The sequence below is a fragment of the Pygoscelis adeliae genome, unplaced genomic scaffold (assembly GCF_000699105.1).
Source record: "Pygoscelis adeliae isolate BGI_AS28 unplaced genomic scaffold, ASM69910v1 Scaffold38, whole genome shotgun sequence".
Taxonomy (NCBI): Eukaryota; Metazoa; Chordata; class Aves; order Sphenisciformes; family Spheniscidae; genus Pygoscelis; species Pygoscelis adeliae.
The window spans coordinates 9,699,881-9,717,107 of NW_008825614.1; the positions used below are offsets into that span (position 1 = coordinate 9,699,881).

At 44.6% G+C, this 17,227-nt stretch overlaps 1 protein-coding gene across 1 annotated transcript in view; it reads left to right on the forward strand.

The window, feature by feature from the left end:
• Positions 1 to 17,227, forward strand: part of CACNA2D4 (calcium channel, voltage-dependent, alpha 2/delta subunit 4) — a 125,976-nt gene that overhangs the window by 20,857 nt on the left and 87,892 nt on the right. Inside the window, exons 11-17 of the mRNA XM_009333026.1 lie at positions 5,161 to 5,274; positions 6,360 to 6,438; positions 8,522 to 8,655; positions 11,732 to 11,809; positions 13,112 to 13,192; positions 15,644 to 15,714; positions 17,121 to 17,211. Of these exons, the coding sequence (XP_009331301.1) occupies positions 5,161 to 5,274; positions 6,360 to 6,438; positions 8,522 to 8,655; positions 11,732 to 11,809; positions 13,112 to 13,192; positions 15,644 to 15,714; positions 17,121 to 17,211 (648 nt within the window). The remainder of the gene's footprint in view (positions 1 to 5,160; positions 5,275 to 6,359; positions 6,439 to 8,521; positions 8,656 to 11,731; positions 11,810 to 13,111; positions 13,193 to 15,643; positions 15,715 to 17,120; positions 17,212 to 17,227) is intronic.

Here is a 17,227-nt window from a genome sequence, read left to right on the forward strand (position 1 = left end):
GGTAATTTTCCTCAGTCCAATTGCTCGTAGAATTAATAGCCCAGTAGACACCTACTCAATGAGGTATGAGTAGCAGAAAGGGGTTGAAGAAGAGCACTATCTCTCTCCCCATCTTTGTTTTCCTCCATTATGTTCTGGGGTCAACAGGGCATATTTTAATCCATGACGCAATTTGCAGAACAGCTTCAGGAGAACAGTTAGCCAGAGCCTCCCCTGCCCCTCTCTGCCATGCTCAATAAAGCACTTAAACTCTCTATTTCAATTTAGCCACACGCCAAGTGGTTTCAATAAAATATGCATCCCAGGGAAACCATGGTCTTAAGCATACATTTATAAAGTGCTTCAAAATTCTCAGGCGTCAAGTGCTATCTTTTTAGCTCCTTCCTTGTTTATCAAGTTTTAGTCTATCTCACTGCTATCTTCTCTTTGTTTCAACAAGCTTGGCACGTCTTGTCCTCTCTCCCTTTTCCTGTAGGATTTATACCCCTTTGTTCTGGCCGCTGCTCTGCTCACGGCTGCTTCCAGGCTGCCTGCCTTCCCTGAAACACCATCCTCCCAACAGCATGTAAGTGCTGCAGCTGAGAGCTATCAAGTACTAAGCAGAGCAGAATAATTACCTTCCTTGTTTTACACACCGTAGTCCTCTTAACACAACGTAAGACAACAGCTACGTTTCTTCAGACACTGTCACATTGTTAATTCCTATCCAGCTGATCTGCCTCTGCGGTATTCCTCTCCAGCCAGTATTCAGCCTCCTGTTCAGTATTTGAGCCTCTGACTATCCTTTCCACTGTACATAAATTGTAAAGATATTTATATATTTTTATAGATATGCCAAATATATGTGTGTACATATATACATATGCAAACACACACCCCTAATCCTGAGAGCCATATATATTCATATATTTGTTATATATGAATCTTTTAGGATTAGATAGTGCAAAATCTGTGACTCTTACGGGTCCTACTTTCTCAGGATCCGCTCAGAGCAAGTAGGTATTTTGAAAGGTGATGTTTTTCTGACCCTGTGGAGGAAAAGAAACCCCAAGTTCTGCTCTCTGAGGCCACCTTGGAACGATGTCTTCTCTTAACACCAAGCTGGTTTAATGGTGCCCTGACTTGCTGCTGAACTCAGAATTACATACATTTTGAGGTTAATTTTAAGTAGGTCACTCCGAAATGGATATAGGTGAAAAAGATGGTGAAACTGGATTTCAGTGAGATGTAAAATTCTGTGTAATTTGAGCAAACTGGTGTCATAAAAAGAATGAACCTGTCTGCTGATGTGAGTAATCAAAGGAGTTTGTTGTCTTTTATGCCCCACCAGCGCGGGGAAGCATTTCATTTGCACACTCACAAGAGGACTGTGTTACTAATTTTTCTAGCAACGTGCTAGATGTTTAAGGACAATTTACTCATCTAGTTTCCTCCCTTCTTGTAACACATGTTTTCTGTTGATTCCCTCTTCATCCTTTGGGATCTCATACAGTCCTGGTCAGGTCTCAGCCCATGAGGCAAGTAGTTCAGCAACACCTTCTGCAATTCTTTCCCTTCCTGCTGAGCACAGATTATTCAAATGCTTTTAATTAACTTTTTCTTTAACCCTATGACTTTGTGACCCTGCCTGTAATTCATTCATTCTTGTCTTTGTTTCTTTTCACTTTCGCGTGTACCCAGCCTTTACGATATTGTCCTCTTGATGATGAAGTACGGAGGCTATAAAGCATCTCTGCCTGACCATTTTCCTCTGTTTTTTATGATCTGGCAACATACTTTTTTTACTCCCTTTCTTGCTTCTTCTTTGAACGTTTATAAATCCTTTCTTGATTCCACTCGCATTTTTATGGACCTGGATTCTGCAGCATATTTTTCAGGATATGCAAAGCTCAGGATTTCCCGTTTACCAGTTTATGCCATTTTGCTTAATGCCATCTCTCATTTCTTCTTCACTGGCTTTCTGTTTCCTTCTCTACTGCTGATTTTCTACCCATGAGACACTTTCCACTACGTTTGAATTTTCAGTAAGTCTGGAGGTCACTCTGGAGGCAGGTCTGCGTAAGAATGGAGCAGGAGGAGACGGAGAGGGGCTGCTTAGTCATCTGGCCAGATGTGTACATAATCAGCATGCGTGCCTGCGCATCGCTGAGCTATGCTGATGTTCCTATTGTTTGACTAGTAACTCTGTGCCAGGCTATAACTCCAAAGTAAACAGCAATGAGCAAACAAGGGAGTACAAGAGACTTTGACCCTGAATTAATTAGATCATGCCTGTTACTCCTGGCAACGTGACCAAAGTTATACAGGAGAATACGTAGCTCTGTGCCTCATTCACCGACCGCGGCTCTAGCCCGCATCTCTTCAGACATCTGTTCTGTGGACATCTTGTTCCTCACCTCCCCTTCTTTCACGCTCCTGAGACTTCAGTCAGAGCAGGGAATTATGCTCAGAGCTTGATGTGAATGCTGTCAGATCATTTGCTACAGCTGCAGCCAGCCACAAAAGGACCTAAAAATCAGGGATTACCTCTTGTTCATTTGTTTTCTAAATCTGTCTTTTAAATCTCTATTTCTATGACACTGATGATCTCATTTTCCCTGTTGAAAATATCATCTACTGTAATTAGGAGATTGCTGGTTCTGATACAGCATCTAATTTCTCAGTATCTCAGTATTATGAGGTCTGAAGTAGTTTGATGAAATGGTGGGTGACCTTAATTAAGTGTTAATTTAATAATCATCTAAACAAAACATGTTGTAGATTGCAACAGTCTGGAATAAGCTGCTTTCGTAACTACAAGGTTCACATATCTGTGATCTGAACTTCATTCTGACAGCATCTCCCACACCATCGTAACCCTATGCCTCCCTAATGGACGCTCACACTAGCTGTTCTGTCTGCTAATCTGCACGCAGTTGATCTCTGTCCTAGGCATAGCTCACTTGAGATTCCTTGTCTTTTTCCTACCTGATGGTCTGGAGCAGAATCCCATGCAGCCGTCAATGGCTTTTCCCCTTTCGTTTGCACCTAAGAGCATCCTGTGCTTGTTCCTGTTGTGCACCCTCAGCCTTTGCCCTGAGTCTCCTTGCTGAGCAGGGGGCACATGTGCTCTGGCCCCTCCTGGAGCTCCAATTACGCAGTAGCTGGCACTGATGGTTTTTTTTCCCATGGTGCAAGGTGTAGAAGCTTTTTGGACCACTGGAAATGTAAGACCTTGGGGCCTCTGTAAAGAAAGACATGGGAGATCCCCACTGCTGGGTTGGCATGACCACAGCAGCAGAGGCACAGTCTGTCTCCCCTCTGAATGTGCTGCTCTGGTGATAGGAAAGAGGAGGAGCATGCCCAACCGCCTCATCCTGATTCAGTAATTCACATGGATGTTTTGCCTGAGAACAGCTAGTTAGAAATGACCCTATTACACCACCCTTCTCTCTCATGATCATCTGTACTGGTTCTGGTCAGTGATACAAGTAATGGGATTATCATGAAACAAGGGAGAGAGGGGTTCAAATGTGTGGTCATTCAGAAGCTGTTGAATCCATGCTTACTGCGTGGATTAACATGGAGTAACAGGTACTTCAGTGATATTAAGAGTAATGTTGAAGGAGGCAGGACTGATAACATAAATGGTGGTGGAGGGAGACATTATGGTGATATTAGCACTGAACCTGGTAATTTCATAACAAAAGACAATCATGGCAGTAACTGTAGGAGTGGTGAAATGACCGGGGAAATCTGGACTTGGAGTTGGCTTCCAGGTGGGGGTGGTCATGATGTTAATCTGCAGTGGAACCACAGTACCATCTGTGTTGGTAAAGACATTTGCCTTCTGTCCTAACATAGAATTACCAAACCAGAAGGGACACGTGAATTGAACCCTAAAACATCTAAAAAGTCCCAGTTCACACCCTGTGCTCTTGTTCTCCCATCCAGCGCTTGCTTTTATTTTATGTAGTTAGTTTTGCCACTTGGATACCTTTTTCCTCATTTGTAAGGTATAACTACCCTCTCCGGTTTAAAATTGCTGCTTGTGTTTGATATAATCTTAGTCACCCTTCCATTAGTCTCCCATATGCTCTCCATCTCATGCCATTGCCTCTCATTAATCTCTTGTGCAGAGTTGCCCTATTTTCCTCTTTCCATACTTTTTTACTGTGCATCAGTTTCTGTACCGTCTTTTGTTGATTAGCCTTTTCCTTGCTCAGAGCGTAGAAGCGGTGAGATGCTGTGCGAGGAGAAGTGCGTACTGACACTGAGCTAGGAGCCACAGCAAAGTACCTGCTCATTTTTGTGCCTTGATGTCCTCTGCTACCTCCTCTGGTGACTGCTAATTCCAAACCTGTGTTGGTGCTGCATAAGGCACTTGGTTCTCTAGAGGCGGTGTACCTGAGGGCATGAGAGGCAAATGGCTCTGGCTGCAGGAGCACTAGACAAGCAGCATGCGAAGGCTGGTCTTCCCGGCTGAACAGGCAGGGTCCGGCTCGCCTGTAAGAGCGTGCCTGTTCAACACCTCTCCACGTGTCCTTGGGAGCACATCAACGTTTGTACCAGAGTCCCAGCACACTTCCACTCTACCTTAAATACCACTTATGCACAGATAACAGACCATCTGTCATTACAGTGTATGGCCTTTCTACTTGGCACATTCATAGCCTATTTCAGCTCTGATGGCCGTAGCCTTCTCTTTTCATGTGCTCCTGCCTTTCTCTGCTCTTTTTTGGCAGATTGATGGATTTACCCTGAAATGATGAGTCTGATTTCCCCCTCCTCTCACATTTTCTGCCATAAAAAGTGACAGTTATTGCTGTCAAATCAGAATCGCAGTGTTTATGGTCAGTCTACAGTCGTTTTGCATAAATGAATGCGACTGTGCAAGATGTGAGGCAGCAGGGAATCACACCCTTCCTCCACAGTACTTTTCTCCTTAATATTTTACTTCTGTAAAGCCTCTTGTGTCCATATGTGCTAGGAAGGGCTGTATAAATAAAAAAATTATATGCATTATACAAACACAGTCCTTATTTAAGCAGAGCTCTTTCTGAGCACAGTGCGAGATTTGCAAGAAGTCGTCAGGATCTGGCCCATCATGAATAAATACACTGCAATTACGCAGAAACAGCCTGTGCTGAGATAACTAATGCTTTCCTTCTCTGTTTGCAGTTCAGAAACGCCGGTCAAGGAGGCTTGTGTAACCAAGCTATCATGCTGATCACAGACGGAGCAGTGGAGGATTATGAAACTGTGTTTGAAAAATACAACTGGCCAGATCGGAAGGTTTGTCTGGGAAGTGATAAATAGAAAGGGCGAGGAAAGGTGCTATCCTGCTATGGTGGGAATAGAAAAGTGTGAGCCAGGACGATGGGCAGAGCTGAGCATTCACATCCTCCAACGCCCACATGCATCCAGCTGTAAACACAAAACAAAGCAGCCAGGCAGGAGCCTGTTGTGGTGATTTCAGAGGTGGTAGGATCACAAATTGTTATCTGTAGGTCAGTGAAGATTTTTTTTCCATACACTTCATTTTCTAAAGGTGTGGGCAATCAAAATATTCTCCTGATAAGATGATAAAGACTGAGTTGAGTATTTTAAGATTAAAAAAAAAAAGACTTTTGCAAAGACTTTTAATCCCATCCAGGACTGTTTATAATTGGTCCTGTTTGGGAAAGGTTTGGCTATTACCAGTTCTTATGGTGGGCAGGGGAATGGCCCAGAGAACCTCTCTAGGTGCCTTCCAGCCCTATTTACTTTGAGGTCTGTGATTACAGGCTTGTACTAGCAAAGCAGACTGTGAAAGTGGACTAGACCACGGCTCATCCTAAACCCTCCTGATTTATTTGTTTACCTCATCCCAGCTAGCAGCAATGCACAAAGGGAGAGAAGCAGGCTACTGAGAGACCAGAGCATGGGGCTGTTAAAGCAGTTTATTTCAGGATTGGCTCTTTTGTTGTTGGTCAAACACAAGAGAAATGGTGAAGCTTTCTCTAAATGATTCATGCAGCCAGCTGTTCCCCTGGGTAAAGGATTCCTGTGAGCTATAAACCTCTCTGCATGTGGTTGCTGAGTGCCTGGCAGAGCTGCTATCATAAAATCAAACAGAATTTGCACTTCTGCCTTGTTATTCAGATGATCCCGAGTGCTACTTGGCTTTCTGGGCTTATTGTAATTGGAAATGAAGTTCCAGCCCACAAAATGCGATAAAATGGAGCAAGAGGCTCCTGTCTCTGTGTGAAGGCAGAGCTATTGCTATGCACCACAAACAGGCATTCACACCAGTGTATAGCAGGATGCCAAACCTCGGCCATTTGGATTTGGTAGGACATTACAGCCTAATTCTTTTGCCTTTGTGTTCTTCTTCCCAGGTCCGGGTTTTCACTTACCTCATTGGACGGGAGGTCACTTTTGCCCCCAGTGTGAAATGGATCGCCTGCAACAACAAAGGTGCTGTATGGGAACGGTTCCCTATCCCAAATCACACACATCACACGTGGGCTGCAGCCACGGGGCCCTGGACCCCTCTAAGGCTTCCCCACTACAGCTGGGGCCCATGAGCCCTCGGTTGGAAGACGACCTAAGGAAAAAGCAGACCCTGCTGGTCCGCATGAAGTGTGCGTGTGTCCAACTAACACAAGTCCTCTGTGCTGAGCCACCACACTTTCCTATCGTGGTGCCAACGGACACTATGACCAAGATTCATGCTGGCTGTAGCCCACCTAAGTCCCTGTGCTTGTTGTGTCCCTGTTGCTGGCTTTTGACAGTCTGTCTAAGCCTCTGTCAGAAAGCCTGACATCTTTTGGCTGAGATGTAAACTGAACATCTCTTCTTTAAGGATTTTACAGCATTTTTCAAAAGATCTGTGGGTTAACCCCTACATCCTGGCCAAATTCTTTGTGTGCCAGTGGTTTCACTGAGGTACTAGAATAGCTTGTTAATCCCACTCCAAAACCAATATTCTCTCTAGTTGGCATGAAATGGCATGAATGGGAAAACCCATTCAGGGTAGGTGAGTCACCTCTATGCATTTGGGGGCAGTTAAAAAGTCCAGTTAGCGCTATAAGAGCCTGCAAGGATAAAGGAAGAGAGAGAAAAAAAAAAAAAGTCTTTCCTGTTTGGGCATGACTTGGCCTCAGTGTGTCTGGAGACAGTCAGCAATGCTTGCTACATCAGAATCCTTCTTAAACAGGGAAAGGAAGAGAAGACTGAAGTTAGGGGCTGAGTAGCTAGGTATATTGACTTTTTTTCCTGTCTAAGCAGTGGCTCCAGCAGACCATGAAATGCATGGGTGCATTTGCTACTGAAAATAATTGACAGACAAGCGTTGCTGGCCTGCAGAATGCGAGCTGTAAGCTGGGGATGTTCAGGGCTCATACATTCATCTATTAGCACTATGAATCACGCGTAACATTTTTAGTTATTGTTAGACGAAACAAAAACCTGGATTTCAGATTGCATATTCGGCCATAAGATCAGTGACAGGAAATTCATGGTGCTGTCGGTTCACCATAAAATGTGAAAATGGATCCTTCTGAATAACTAGAGAACAAAAATATGCTTTTTGCACTTGAATTCTCACTTACTAGACTTGAGCTCTGCAGAAGGCTCACTGATTTTGGTTCTTCTGTTTCAACACATTGTATAGCTCTTGTAGTCCTTGTTTTCAAGCACGCTAAATCTGTTTCCACATCACAAAGCTTATCAGATCATAAGCCCCTTCACATGGTAGTGTCTTCCTGGTGATAACAAAGGTTTTCCATCTCTCTGACATATTCCATCCTATACCAAGTACAACCAATCAGTTCCATGTGGTGAGAAGCAGGACAAGAGTCCTTGTGACATTACACTCTGTTAGCATTTATAACCAGTTAAGCAGTTAGTTTTGAGGACCTTTTGATATCTTGAAAACATTCTTCCCCTGTACTCCTTGTTGTAGTGTTACACTGTTATGGGTCCATCTGCAGGGACAAAGCTCTGGAAATAGGTAAATTGCACTTTTATGTTCTGCTTCCAGTGGGTAGATGGAAGTAGTCACCATCCTTGAATGTAAAGCTAGGCAGACTGAAGAGTAGAGTGCTGGCAAAAATCTGGAAGAGAAGTTGGGAGTTTGGGCTTAATATAAAATTGGGCAGGATAAGTGGGTAGCCTGGTGGAATACTTTGTTTGCATATGCTTGGCCTTCAGGACCAAAGGCAGCCTGATTAGTGGATGGTTTTGCCTAAGACCCAAAGCAACATTTTACATCTGTTTGGCATGATTCTGGTTACGTCAAGATTCTGGTCTTGAGCATTGGCCCAGTATTTTGAGAAGAACAGAGCCAGTGCTTTGAAACTCTAGATTTCCACAGAAACGTGTGTCCACAGAAGCTTGTGGATACAAGGCATGTCAAGGCACTTTTTGTAAAGAGCAAATAAACCATCTGGGTAGATACAGTCTTCGACACCTCGTTTTCTAGCTTTGCACGGACACTCATTTGAAAACACGGAAGATGCATTAGCAGAGTCACTCACACCTCTGTTTCTCCATGAAGGCTATTACACTCAGATCTCCACACTGGCGGACGTCCAGGAGAACGTGATGGAGTACCTGCATGTGCTCAGCCGTCCCATGGTCATCAACCACGACCATGACATTATTTGGACTGAAGCCTACATGGACAGTGCGGTAAGGACCTACGGCACAAGTCTTTAGTCAGCAAACAGTAGGGCCTATGGGCCAAACTGGCAAAGGTGTTAGACACCCAGCTAGTATGTTAGGCATATAACTTGTCCCAGTTTCCCGTCTAAATATCTTATGTGTATCAGAATCTAAATAAAGTCCTGAAATTTATGTAAAACCAGGAGTTGATTGATTTATAGAAATTACTGGTCTCTGGCTCTGCTGAGACAGACAATATTTCTTTTCCGCTCACTCCTGGAGCTGAGATGTGTATGCAGACTCAGGTCTGAATCTGCAGTGACCCAGGAGCCCAGGACTAATCACACAGGCACAGCATGACTTAAGTAGTGCTTCTGTGAAAGCAGGTTACATTCTAAAGGATTATTCACAGGAAAGAATATTTACAGCTCAGGATACGGGGTCACACGGATTTATTTCCTTCAGCGCAATAGCTAACTTCATACTGCTTGCCACTCAAAGATACAGATCTCAGTTTGAGAAGCAGGCTCACTCTTTCGTTCCTTGAGCTAGCAAGACCTAATGTCACCGCAGCAGCCCAGTGCTCAGCCTTGTGGCTAAAGGACACATCGCAAAGGACCAGACAGTCAGCACTCCCAACGCCCCTTGCTTTGTCTCAGGTCTGCCTTATGGGAAGACTTAAGACATTTGGACCACGAGCAGGTGCTACTATGGTGTTGTGTTGCCAAGGCAGCTTTGAAATTCAAAGGAGTGAAGGGGAAGGACAAAGAAGTAGACCACCACTGAAGGAGCCTTTCCCTGCACTTCCCCAAATAGAAGATGTTCCTCAATCTCCATCTCCATCCCTTTTTACTTTGCAGAAAGTTACAGTTCTTCTTTTGGGGCTCTCTGTGCTTTCAGGGAGATAAGGTTTTTTTCCTACACTGGACTCTTAACCCCAGAGAAGTGTCTGCATAACTGTGACAGCTAGAGCTGACCGGAAGTCAGATTTCCCTCTTCCAGAAACAAATCCAAGTTCTCAGGTCTGTTTATACTCTCTGAGGGGAAAAATCTTCTAGAAACATTAAGAATGTTTCCATACGCAATCCCACTGTGGGACTGAAGTTACTGGCTCCGGTCTGGCCAGCAGTAGCTTTAGGGTGTCTGCCACAGCCCTGGGGAGAACCCACAGTTTTTGGGTTTAAGATCCACGGTGAGAAACCTGAACTCTCTGAGTTGGAGTAAAACTAGGGGTACTGAGCTTAGCTTTATAGCAGGAAACGTGGAAGTCCAGGTCACACATGGTGGTGCTCCATGCTGTGCTCAGAGTCAAGACCACAAAACCCCCAAGAAATACCTCCAAGGCAGCCAGGTTTGCACCATCATGGTGCATAGATGTTATACTCAGGAGACTCGTGTGGGAAGGGACCGTCCCCCACCTCTGTGCTGTGGCTACCCATTGAGGCTGCAGCTCTGGCACACTAGCTCTGTGAGGGTGACGTGGGGATGTCTTCTACTGCAGGAGCTGTGCCAAGTGAGAGCTGGGGACATGGCACTTGAGTGTGCTAAGCAAAACCTCCAGAAATGCTACTAACTACCCAGCGAGTTTATTCTGTTAGCAGGCATGCCACCCCCGGCACTGCTGTATGGTGTCACACTTCCCAAGGTAGCCACAGGGATTTGTTTGCTGCACTTTTTTTGCTGCATCCCTGTTCTTGCCTCTTGGCTTGGCTTGCCATTCTCTTCCTCTGCCCCAACCTCTCCTATCTTTGATTCATTCCTCCATTCATGTATTCATTCATCTGTTCATCCATGTCTCTCGCTAGCTGCCACAGTCTGAGGAGGTAAATGCACCCCTGTGTTTTGTGAGCGTGCTGTTTCCCTTGTGCTAGTTGGTGTGTCAGTGCCAGCGCTCACAGCCACAGCTGGCCTGTACATCTGGAGGGGGGTGGGGGCTGCAGCACTGAAGGAGCCCTCTTACACTGCCAAGAAGAGGAGAGGAAATGCTGGATGTACTGGAGAGCTGTGCCGTGCCGTGATTCAGAGTAGGTAGGGGTGTCTGTGTTGTGCTGTAGCTTAGTTCACTGGATCTCTTTTTCTATATGTCCAGTAAGCGCCAGAGAAGCTTACTTGCTGTGTGTTGGTGTGAGTGTTGCTGTGAATGGGAAGTTTCCACACAGAATCATCCAGACCAGTAACTCAAGATATCAGACTCAAATCTCCATCAAGCAACTGCGCACATTATTGACCGGCTCCTTTACGGCTCCTAGCATGTGCAGTAATGGAGACAGGAGGTGACTTCTTGCCTTGCTGCTTACTTGACCAAATGAGACATGGAAGGGGGATGCTGCTGGCATCGAGGGACTAAGTCCTTTTGATAGCTAGGCATGTCTGGGAGACTCTTTGCATGTGTCTTGCCTGTTTTACCTCCTTTCATGTGTGTTTTTAGAGCATCTGACTTCTGCAGTACTGGGAGCATCTGTTACCCCATTACACGTGCATATCCCATATCCCCTGTAGACATAGCTCACCCTGTTGTATCTCTTTGGATCGTGATTTTGTCTCTGTTTTTCCTAAGCTCAGATGCTTAAGTAACAAGAGTATATAAGCAGGCTCTGTGTGTATTTGTGCCTTTTAAATATTTGCCTGTGGTGTTTCTCATTCTTGGTATTCATGTGTTTGCAACATAGATGATACCTTGTTTGTGATTTTGCTCATATTTGTGTTGCTTTTCTCTATTCCGTGCTCCTTGTGTTGGTGGTTTTTACACTTGTTGCATAAGTGCTCATGTCTACACTCCCAATGCGTGGTGGGTATAAATTGTGTCACCACTTCTACAGGTTCCTGTCTCTTCATTAAAACAGCTCTTTAATTTCTCCTGCTTCAACATATTTCACTGGCTTTCATCCCATCCTCATCACCGCACACGAGCAAGCATCCATCCCACGATCCTCTTGGATACAGAGTATTGAAAAGTGCTGCCATCTGTTTTCAGAGGGGTGTGGGAGGCAAGGAGGTGGCTAATTGTAATCAACATCTGGGGTCCTTGGGAATTCCAGTGCCTTTCGTTCGGGTTATCTGTGGTATTGCATTTGCTAACACACAGCTTGTTGTTCTGTGGCAGCTCTTTGCATCTCAGGCTCAAAGTCTGTTGCTCATGACAACAGTGGCTATGCCAGTCTTCAGCAAGAAGAATGAGACGGTGAGTGCAATGTGGGCTTTGCTCTCTTTCCAGCCAGCAGAGGTGACAGGATGCGAGCAGACCTTTGCAGGGTTTTAAAGCCAATGGGTCTCTGAAAGAAGACCTGGCCATTAGGGACTGCAGTAGACCTCTGGCAGGATGTGCGGCTGATAATTTATCTGACAAAATGACAGTCTGTCATTTCCTCTGAATGCTATTTCTTCAAAATACCCCTTAAATATGACACTTCTCCCTGTTCTATCCCTTCCATTTTCAAACCTAGCCTAATTCACAGACCCATAAAGTCTCAGGCTGGAAGAGATCATTACCTTGTCTAGTCTGTGCATTTTATTGCAGACCTTTACATTTCATATAGACAGTCCTTCATGAGCCCAATAACCTGTGTTTGGCAAAAGTGTCATCGAAGAAAGGCATCCAGCCCTGAGCTCTCCCTTGTGGTTTCTCACTCTCTGTTAAAAACTGGTGTCTAAATTCCACTTTCAATTTTTCTGGCCTCACCTTCCTGTCATAATGGCTTTCTCTGCTAGATTAAAAAGCCCGTACCCTTTGGTATCTTCTCTTGGGAAACATCTTCTACACTGCAATAAAGTCAAACATATCTATCTTTTGATAAAATAAAAAGGTTGAACAATCTAGGTGTCTTTGATAAGGGTATTTCCTCTGGGTTTTGAAACCCTTTAGACACTCTTTTCTGTACCACTTCTAGTTTCTCAGCATCCTTTTAAAATGGTGGGCGGTACCTTACCATTACTGTACAAGGGATAAACTCTTCATCCAGGTCCATTGTCCGCCTTCTCCACCTGAGACTGGCCTTAACCTGTATTAGCACAGCACTGCAGTGGGAGCCTGTGTGCCGTTTTTGCATCATGCTCCTCAGATGCTTATTAAACAAGCAGTTCCCCATTTTGTGGGGATTTCCTGCATTCCTTTTTCCTAGGTTAACAATTTTGTATTTGACATTTGGTTTAGTTGGCCCAAGTTATCAACCAATCCATGCTGTTCTGCATGATTGCCTTGCCCTTACTGTTATTTACACATACTGAATGCAGGGTTTTGCCCTCAAAACTTGTTGTCATGATTTTATGTTACTTCTGAATCAGTCAGAAATGCTGACTAGTATTGAGTAGAAATGCTCCTCTCCAAAAACACTGGAGCAACTCCTTGAGACTTTTTGAGGTATGTTGGTTTTGGATTAATATATTCATACAAGCCTAGAGGGAACATGTGAGAGACTAGTAGGAAGGCAATAATGTGTATTCAGGTAGAGAGCTACCAAAGTTTTGCTTCTGCTTTGTTTTTAAGCGATCTCATGGCATTCTCCTGGGTGTGGTGGGCTCTGATGTACCACTGAGGGAGTTGTTAAAACTTGCTCCACGGTATAAGGTAAGACTGAGATAATGCAATTTGTTATTTTGCACAGCAAAGTCACTAGTCATTCTTCCACAGGCATGACTGAAAAATCATTCCTCTGCCTGTAGGAAGAACTATGAGCATAAAGCAAGAGATGTTGGATGTGGTGATGTGTGGTTTCTATATAGCACATGGGAAATCATTCACTACTAGAAGCTCTTAGGCTGCTTCTAAGCACAAGGACTGGATGATCCAGTAGACTGGCAACAGGTCATGGAACCTTTGCATTTTGATGGTCACCAACATAGATCCCTCAGAGATGATACAGATCTGACAGCCTATCTCAGAAGAACTAAAGTTTTATATCCAGTTTCCAGTGGACAAAAGCTGGCAAAAATGAACTAGTTTCGCTGTCAATATTCTTAGCAGAAAAACTGAGGACTGAATGGACTATGGAGAGCCAACATTTCTGTCATGCCTAGAGGTTCCTTTCTCCAGATCAGCATGAAGATTTCTTGGCAGGACAGTCTACAGGAAGTTGGCTCTCGCTTGTGCTGTACCTAGATAAGAGTATTTGCCCTCCAGAATTGTTAGTCCAACAACTTTTCATTAGCTCTATGTTCAATATATCTTAAAAAATATGTTCATCCATAGGAACCCCCCTCAGAGATGCACTGTTTAGTTTGGTTTCTGCTGTAAATTCTGTGCAGTGACCTTTTGTTCAATCAGTCTGCCCACCAGGACACAGCAGGCACATCTGAGGATCACCACGGAATCAGGCAACTTGAGCCATCATTTCAAGTTCTCAGTTTCTCTTAAATAACTATCAGACAACTACTAGCAGTTAGGCAATTGTCCAAAATCTGATTGCTCAAGTCTCACAGGACTGAAAGTGCTGTCAGAAGCTACAAATTTGTGTGGCACTTCCAGACATGGATGCAGGGCAGACCATTCACGTGCAGCTGTAGGAAATGATCCTTCAGGCAACCCAGGAACTATGAGTGTCGGGGTGCATGCACTCAGCATGCAAAAGCTAGCTGGTTTGGGTCTGGGGGAACCTTGTCTAGGAGCTTCAATTTTTATACACGTTTACTTTCTCTATAAGACTACTACCTTTTCATCTTCCTCCCTCCATGTCACTCAAAGGCCATGTGTCACAATAATCTTTCTTCTGGGCCAAGGAGGGACACTGGTCTTTCCTCCAAGCAGTGCCAGGGAAGGAGGGAAAATTATCTGAAGGATTTCTTTACATCAGAGGCAGAACACGACTTCCCAGAAGCTCTTCCAACTCCAGACCAGTTTGGAAACCTAGAATCCTCAACTTGAATCCCCTGGCATACGGGTTACAAAGGACCAGTTCCAGAGTTACAGCCCTTGAGAGCTCATACATTTATGATCGCTCTCACTGGGCTCGGAAATTTCAGCTTTAATAGGCCAACAAGGAAGTTTGCTGTAGTCCTGATCCAATGTCTTGGATTCATTCTTGCCACGCTGAGCTGAGCTCCGTGTGCTTTGCAAAAAGCTGTTTCACATAGAGAGAGTCCAAAGTTTTGATCTGGGATGTGTGAAATACAGAATTCATTCCCTCCAAAAAGGCACAAATGCATTGTAAATTACTTACCTCCCCACTTCCCTATTTTATCTCTCCAGGATTGTCTCTATAGGAATATAAAGTTGCAACATTTTTCTGAAGATAGAAACTTTAGCCGTTTTTGTTTTCCTTGAGACACCTCTTGTTTTGGCAAGTGCAGGCTATCAGCGGGTTTTTAGCAACTCAGGGTTTAGCTGGAATTTGTATTATATATGGCCTTGATCTGAGTAATTGCTCTCTCGTAAATCTCTTGCAGATCAGGTCAGCCAGTGTCTGCTCTTGCTAGATTATGCTATTCCTTAAAAAGCATTTTAAGACTACAGGCTTGTACAATTGGCCTAGGCTAGGTCTGGTCTTGCCAACACTGAAACACAATGCAGAGCTCCTCTGAAGACCTATTGGGTTTCCAGGGAAGCCATCGGTGAGATTCATACTCACTTGCTCATTCACTGCTATGCACGTGTAGTGATGGGCATACAGACCTGTCACCGCTGTTTCTGTACTGTTTACGACATTTCCCATCGTTGCCCATTTTATGTGCAGCACTGCTGTGCCTGCTGTGGAGAGCTTATTCTGCCTCTGGGTGATAATTGTCCACGAGGACAATCAGACTCTAGGAGGGCATCTTTTTCTGAATGTGTACACAGATCAACTACCTGCCCATCCTTTTGTGCATCCAAGCATTAGTCAGCCTGCTTGGACAGAGCAGCCAGAGATCCGGAGATAAATGGTTTCGAATGGACCCTATTTTCTGCTGGTCAATATCTTTAAAAGGAAAATATTTCTGAATATCGGTGGTATCAGGGTATCAGTGGCACCCATTACACAGCAGTGTTTCTACCTAAACTAATTTTCTACCTAACCACTAATTATTCTAATGCCTCTTTCTCCAGCTGGGTGTCCATGGATACGCCTTTCTGAACACCAACAACGGCTACATCCTTTCACACCCGGACCTCCGTCCTTTGGTATGTATAGCTGTGAATCTGAGAACCTTTGCTTACTTGGAAACAGTGGCTTTCAAGGATGCTCCTGATTTCTCTTTTTTTATTGAGCTGTGAAAGCTACTGGGCTCTGATATATAGGCACCCAGAGGCATGAGGGCCAGAGAAATCAATTCCACATGCATAGATGTATATATGCACACACACGTGTATGAAGTGTAAGGTACCCAGCCTGTCTGTTCTCCATAAGAGTGCATGTGAGGGCTGTATTTGTGTGCACTGCTGCACTGTATCTGCATCCATGCAAGGTTTCACTGCCGGGCTGACGAAACAACTCCCCTCACTCAGGCATATCTCCTACAAGAAGATTCAGCATGAGTAGCACCCCAGTAATAGCTACCCAGCAGCGGTAGTGTTGGACATTTTGGGAATCTGAGGCTACTAGGGTCCAGTACCACAAATCTTAGTAACATGGTAAGTCAGAGACAATTTAGAGACCAGTAGGCTGCAAAGACCTTCTGGGACATGAGGGAGTGGACACAAGGACAATGTTTCTCCCTCGTGGTGCCACCTGGAGCTCCAGACGGCACATCTGTCTGCAAAAACACAGCCGGCCTAGTTACCTAGATACCCAGGCACACAATGATTTTACATTTCATACACATGCCTGTCGGCACAAATCCACCTGTGCCCAGCTACAAGCGTTAGTGTGGTTACTGGCAAGTGAAAGCGCCACCACAAGGCTTCACAGCAGCTGTCTTCAAAAAGGCAGCTTTGCGCAGGGACACCACAGGCATAGGCAGTTACTTCACTAGGTGAAGAGAAGGGACATGTCGTGTTTCCAGGATGGGGCAAGGCAAAGGGCACTGCTTTATCCTCCACCTGAAATTGGCCTCTCTGAGTCTGCTTCACATCTTTTCCTTCACCCGGAAGATTACAGGGAAATAGCTCTCTTGCATCAGTTAGCCCTAGGTGAAAAGCTTACCTTTCTGTCAGTGGAGCCAAAGCCTAATTCCCATCAGAAAAGATCTCCTGCTGGTATTATAGTGTTATGGATCACACTCTTAGTTGTGGGGAAAAACTGATTTCCTGGAGGCAAGTGTATTGTACTGATCTATTTAGAAGAATATTCTCATGAAGGAGGCTGTAGGCTTTACCTGCAAGTTTACCTGTTTTCCTGCTTGTCCCTTGCTCCTGGAACAGCCTCTCCCACTTGAGCTGTCCTAGCCCCACACTGCCTGCATAAAGAAATACATGGCATGGGACCGAGAAGGCACTTGCACCCAAACGCTGCCTTCCCGGTCAGAGAATAAATGAGACACCCCTATTTTTCAAATTAGATATCAATTCTTAAAGGGTTAGTTTAGGAAGTTATCTAGCCACTTACTTGGGTATTTTTCTTTTTTTTTTTCCCTCCCAATAAACACCTTTATAAAGAAGGAAAGAAACTGAAGCCTAAGCCGAACTACAACAGCGTAGATCTCTCAGAAGTTGAATGGGAAGATGAGGATGAAATAGTGAGTATCAGAAAGT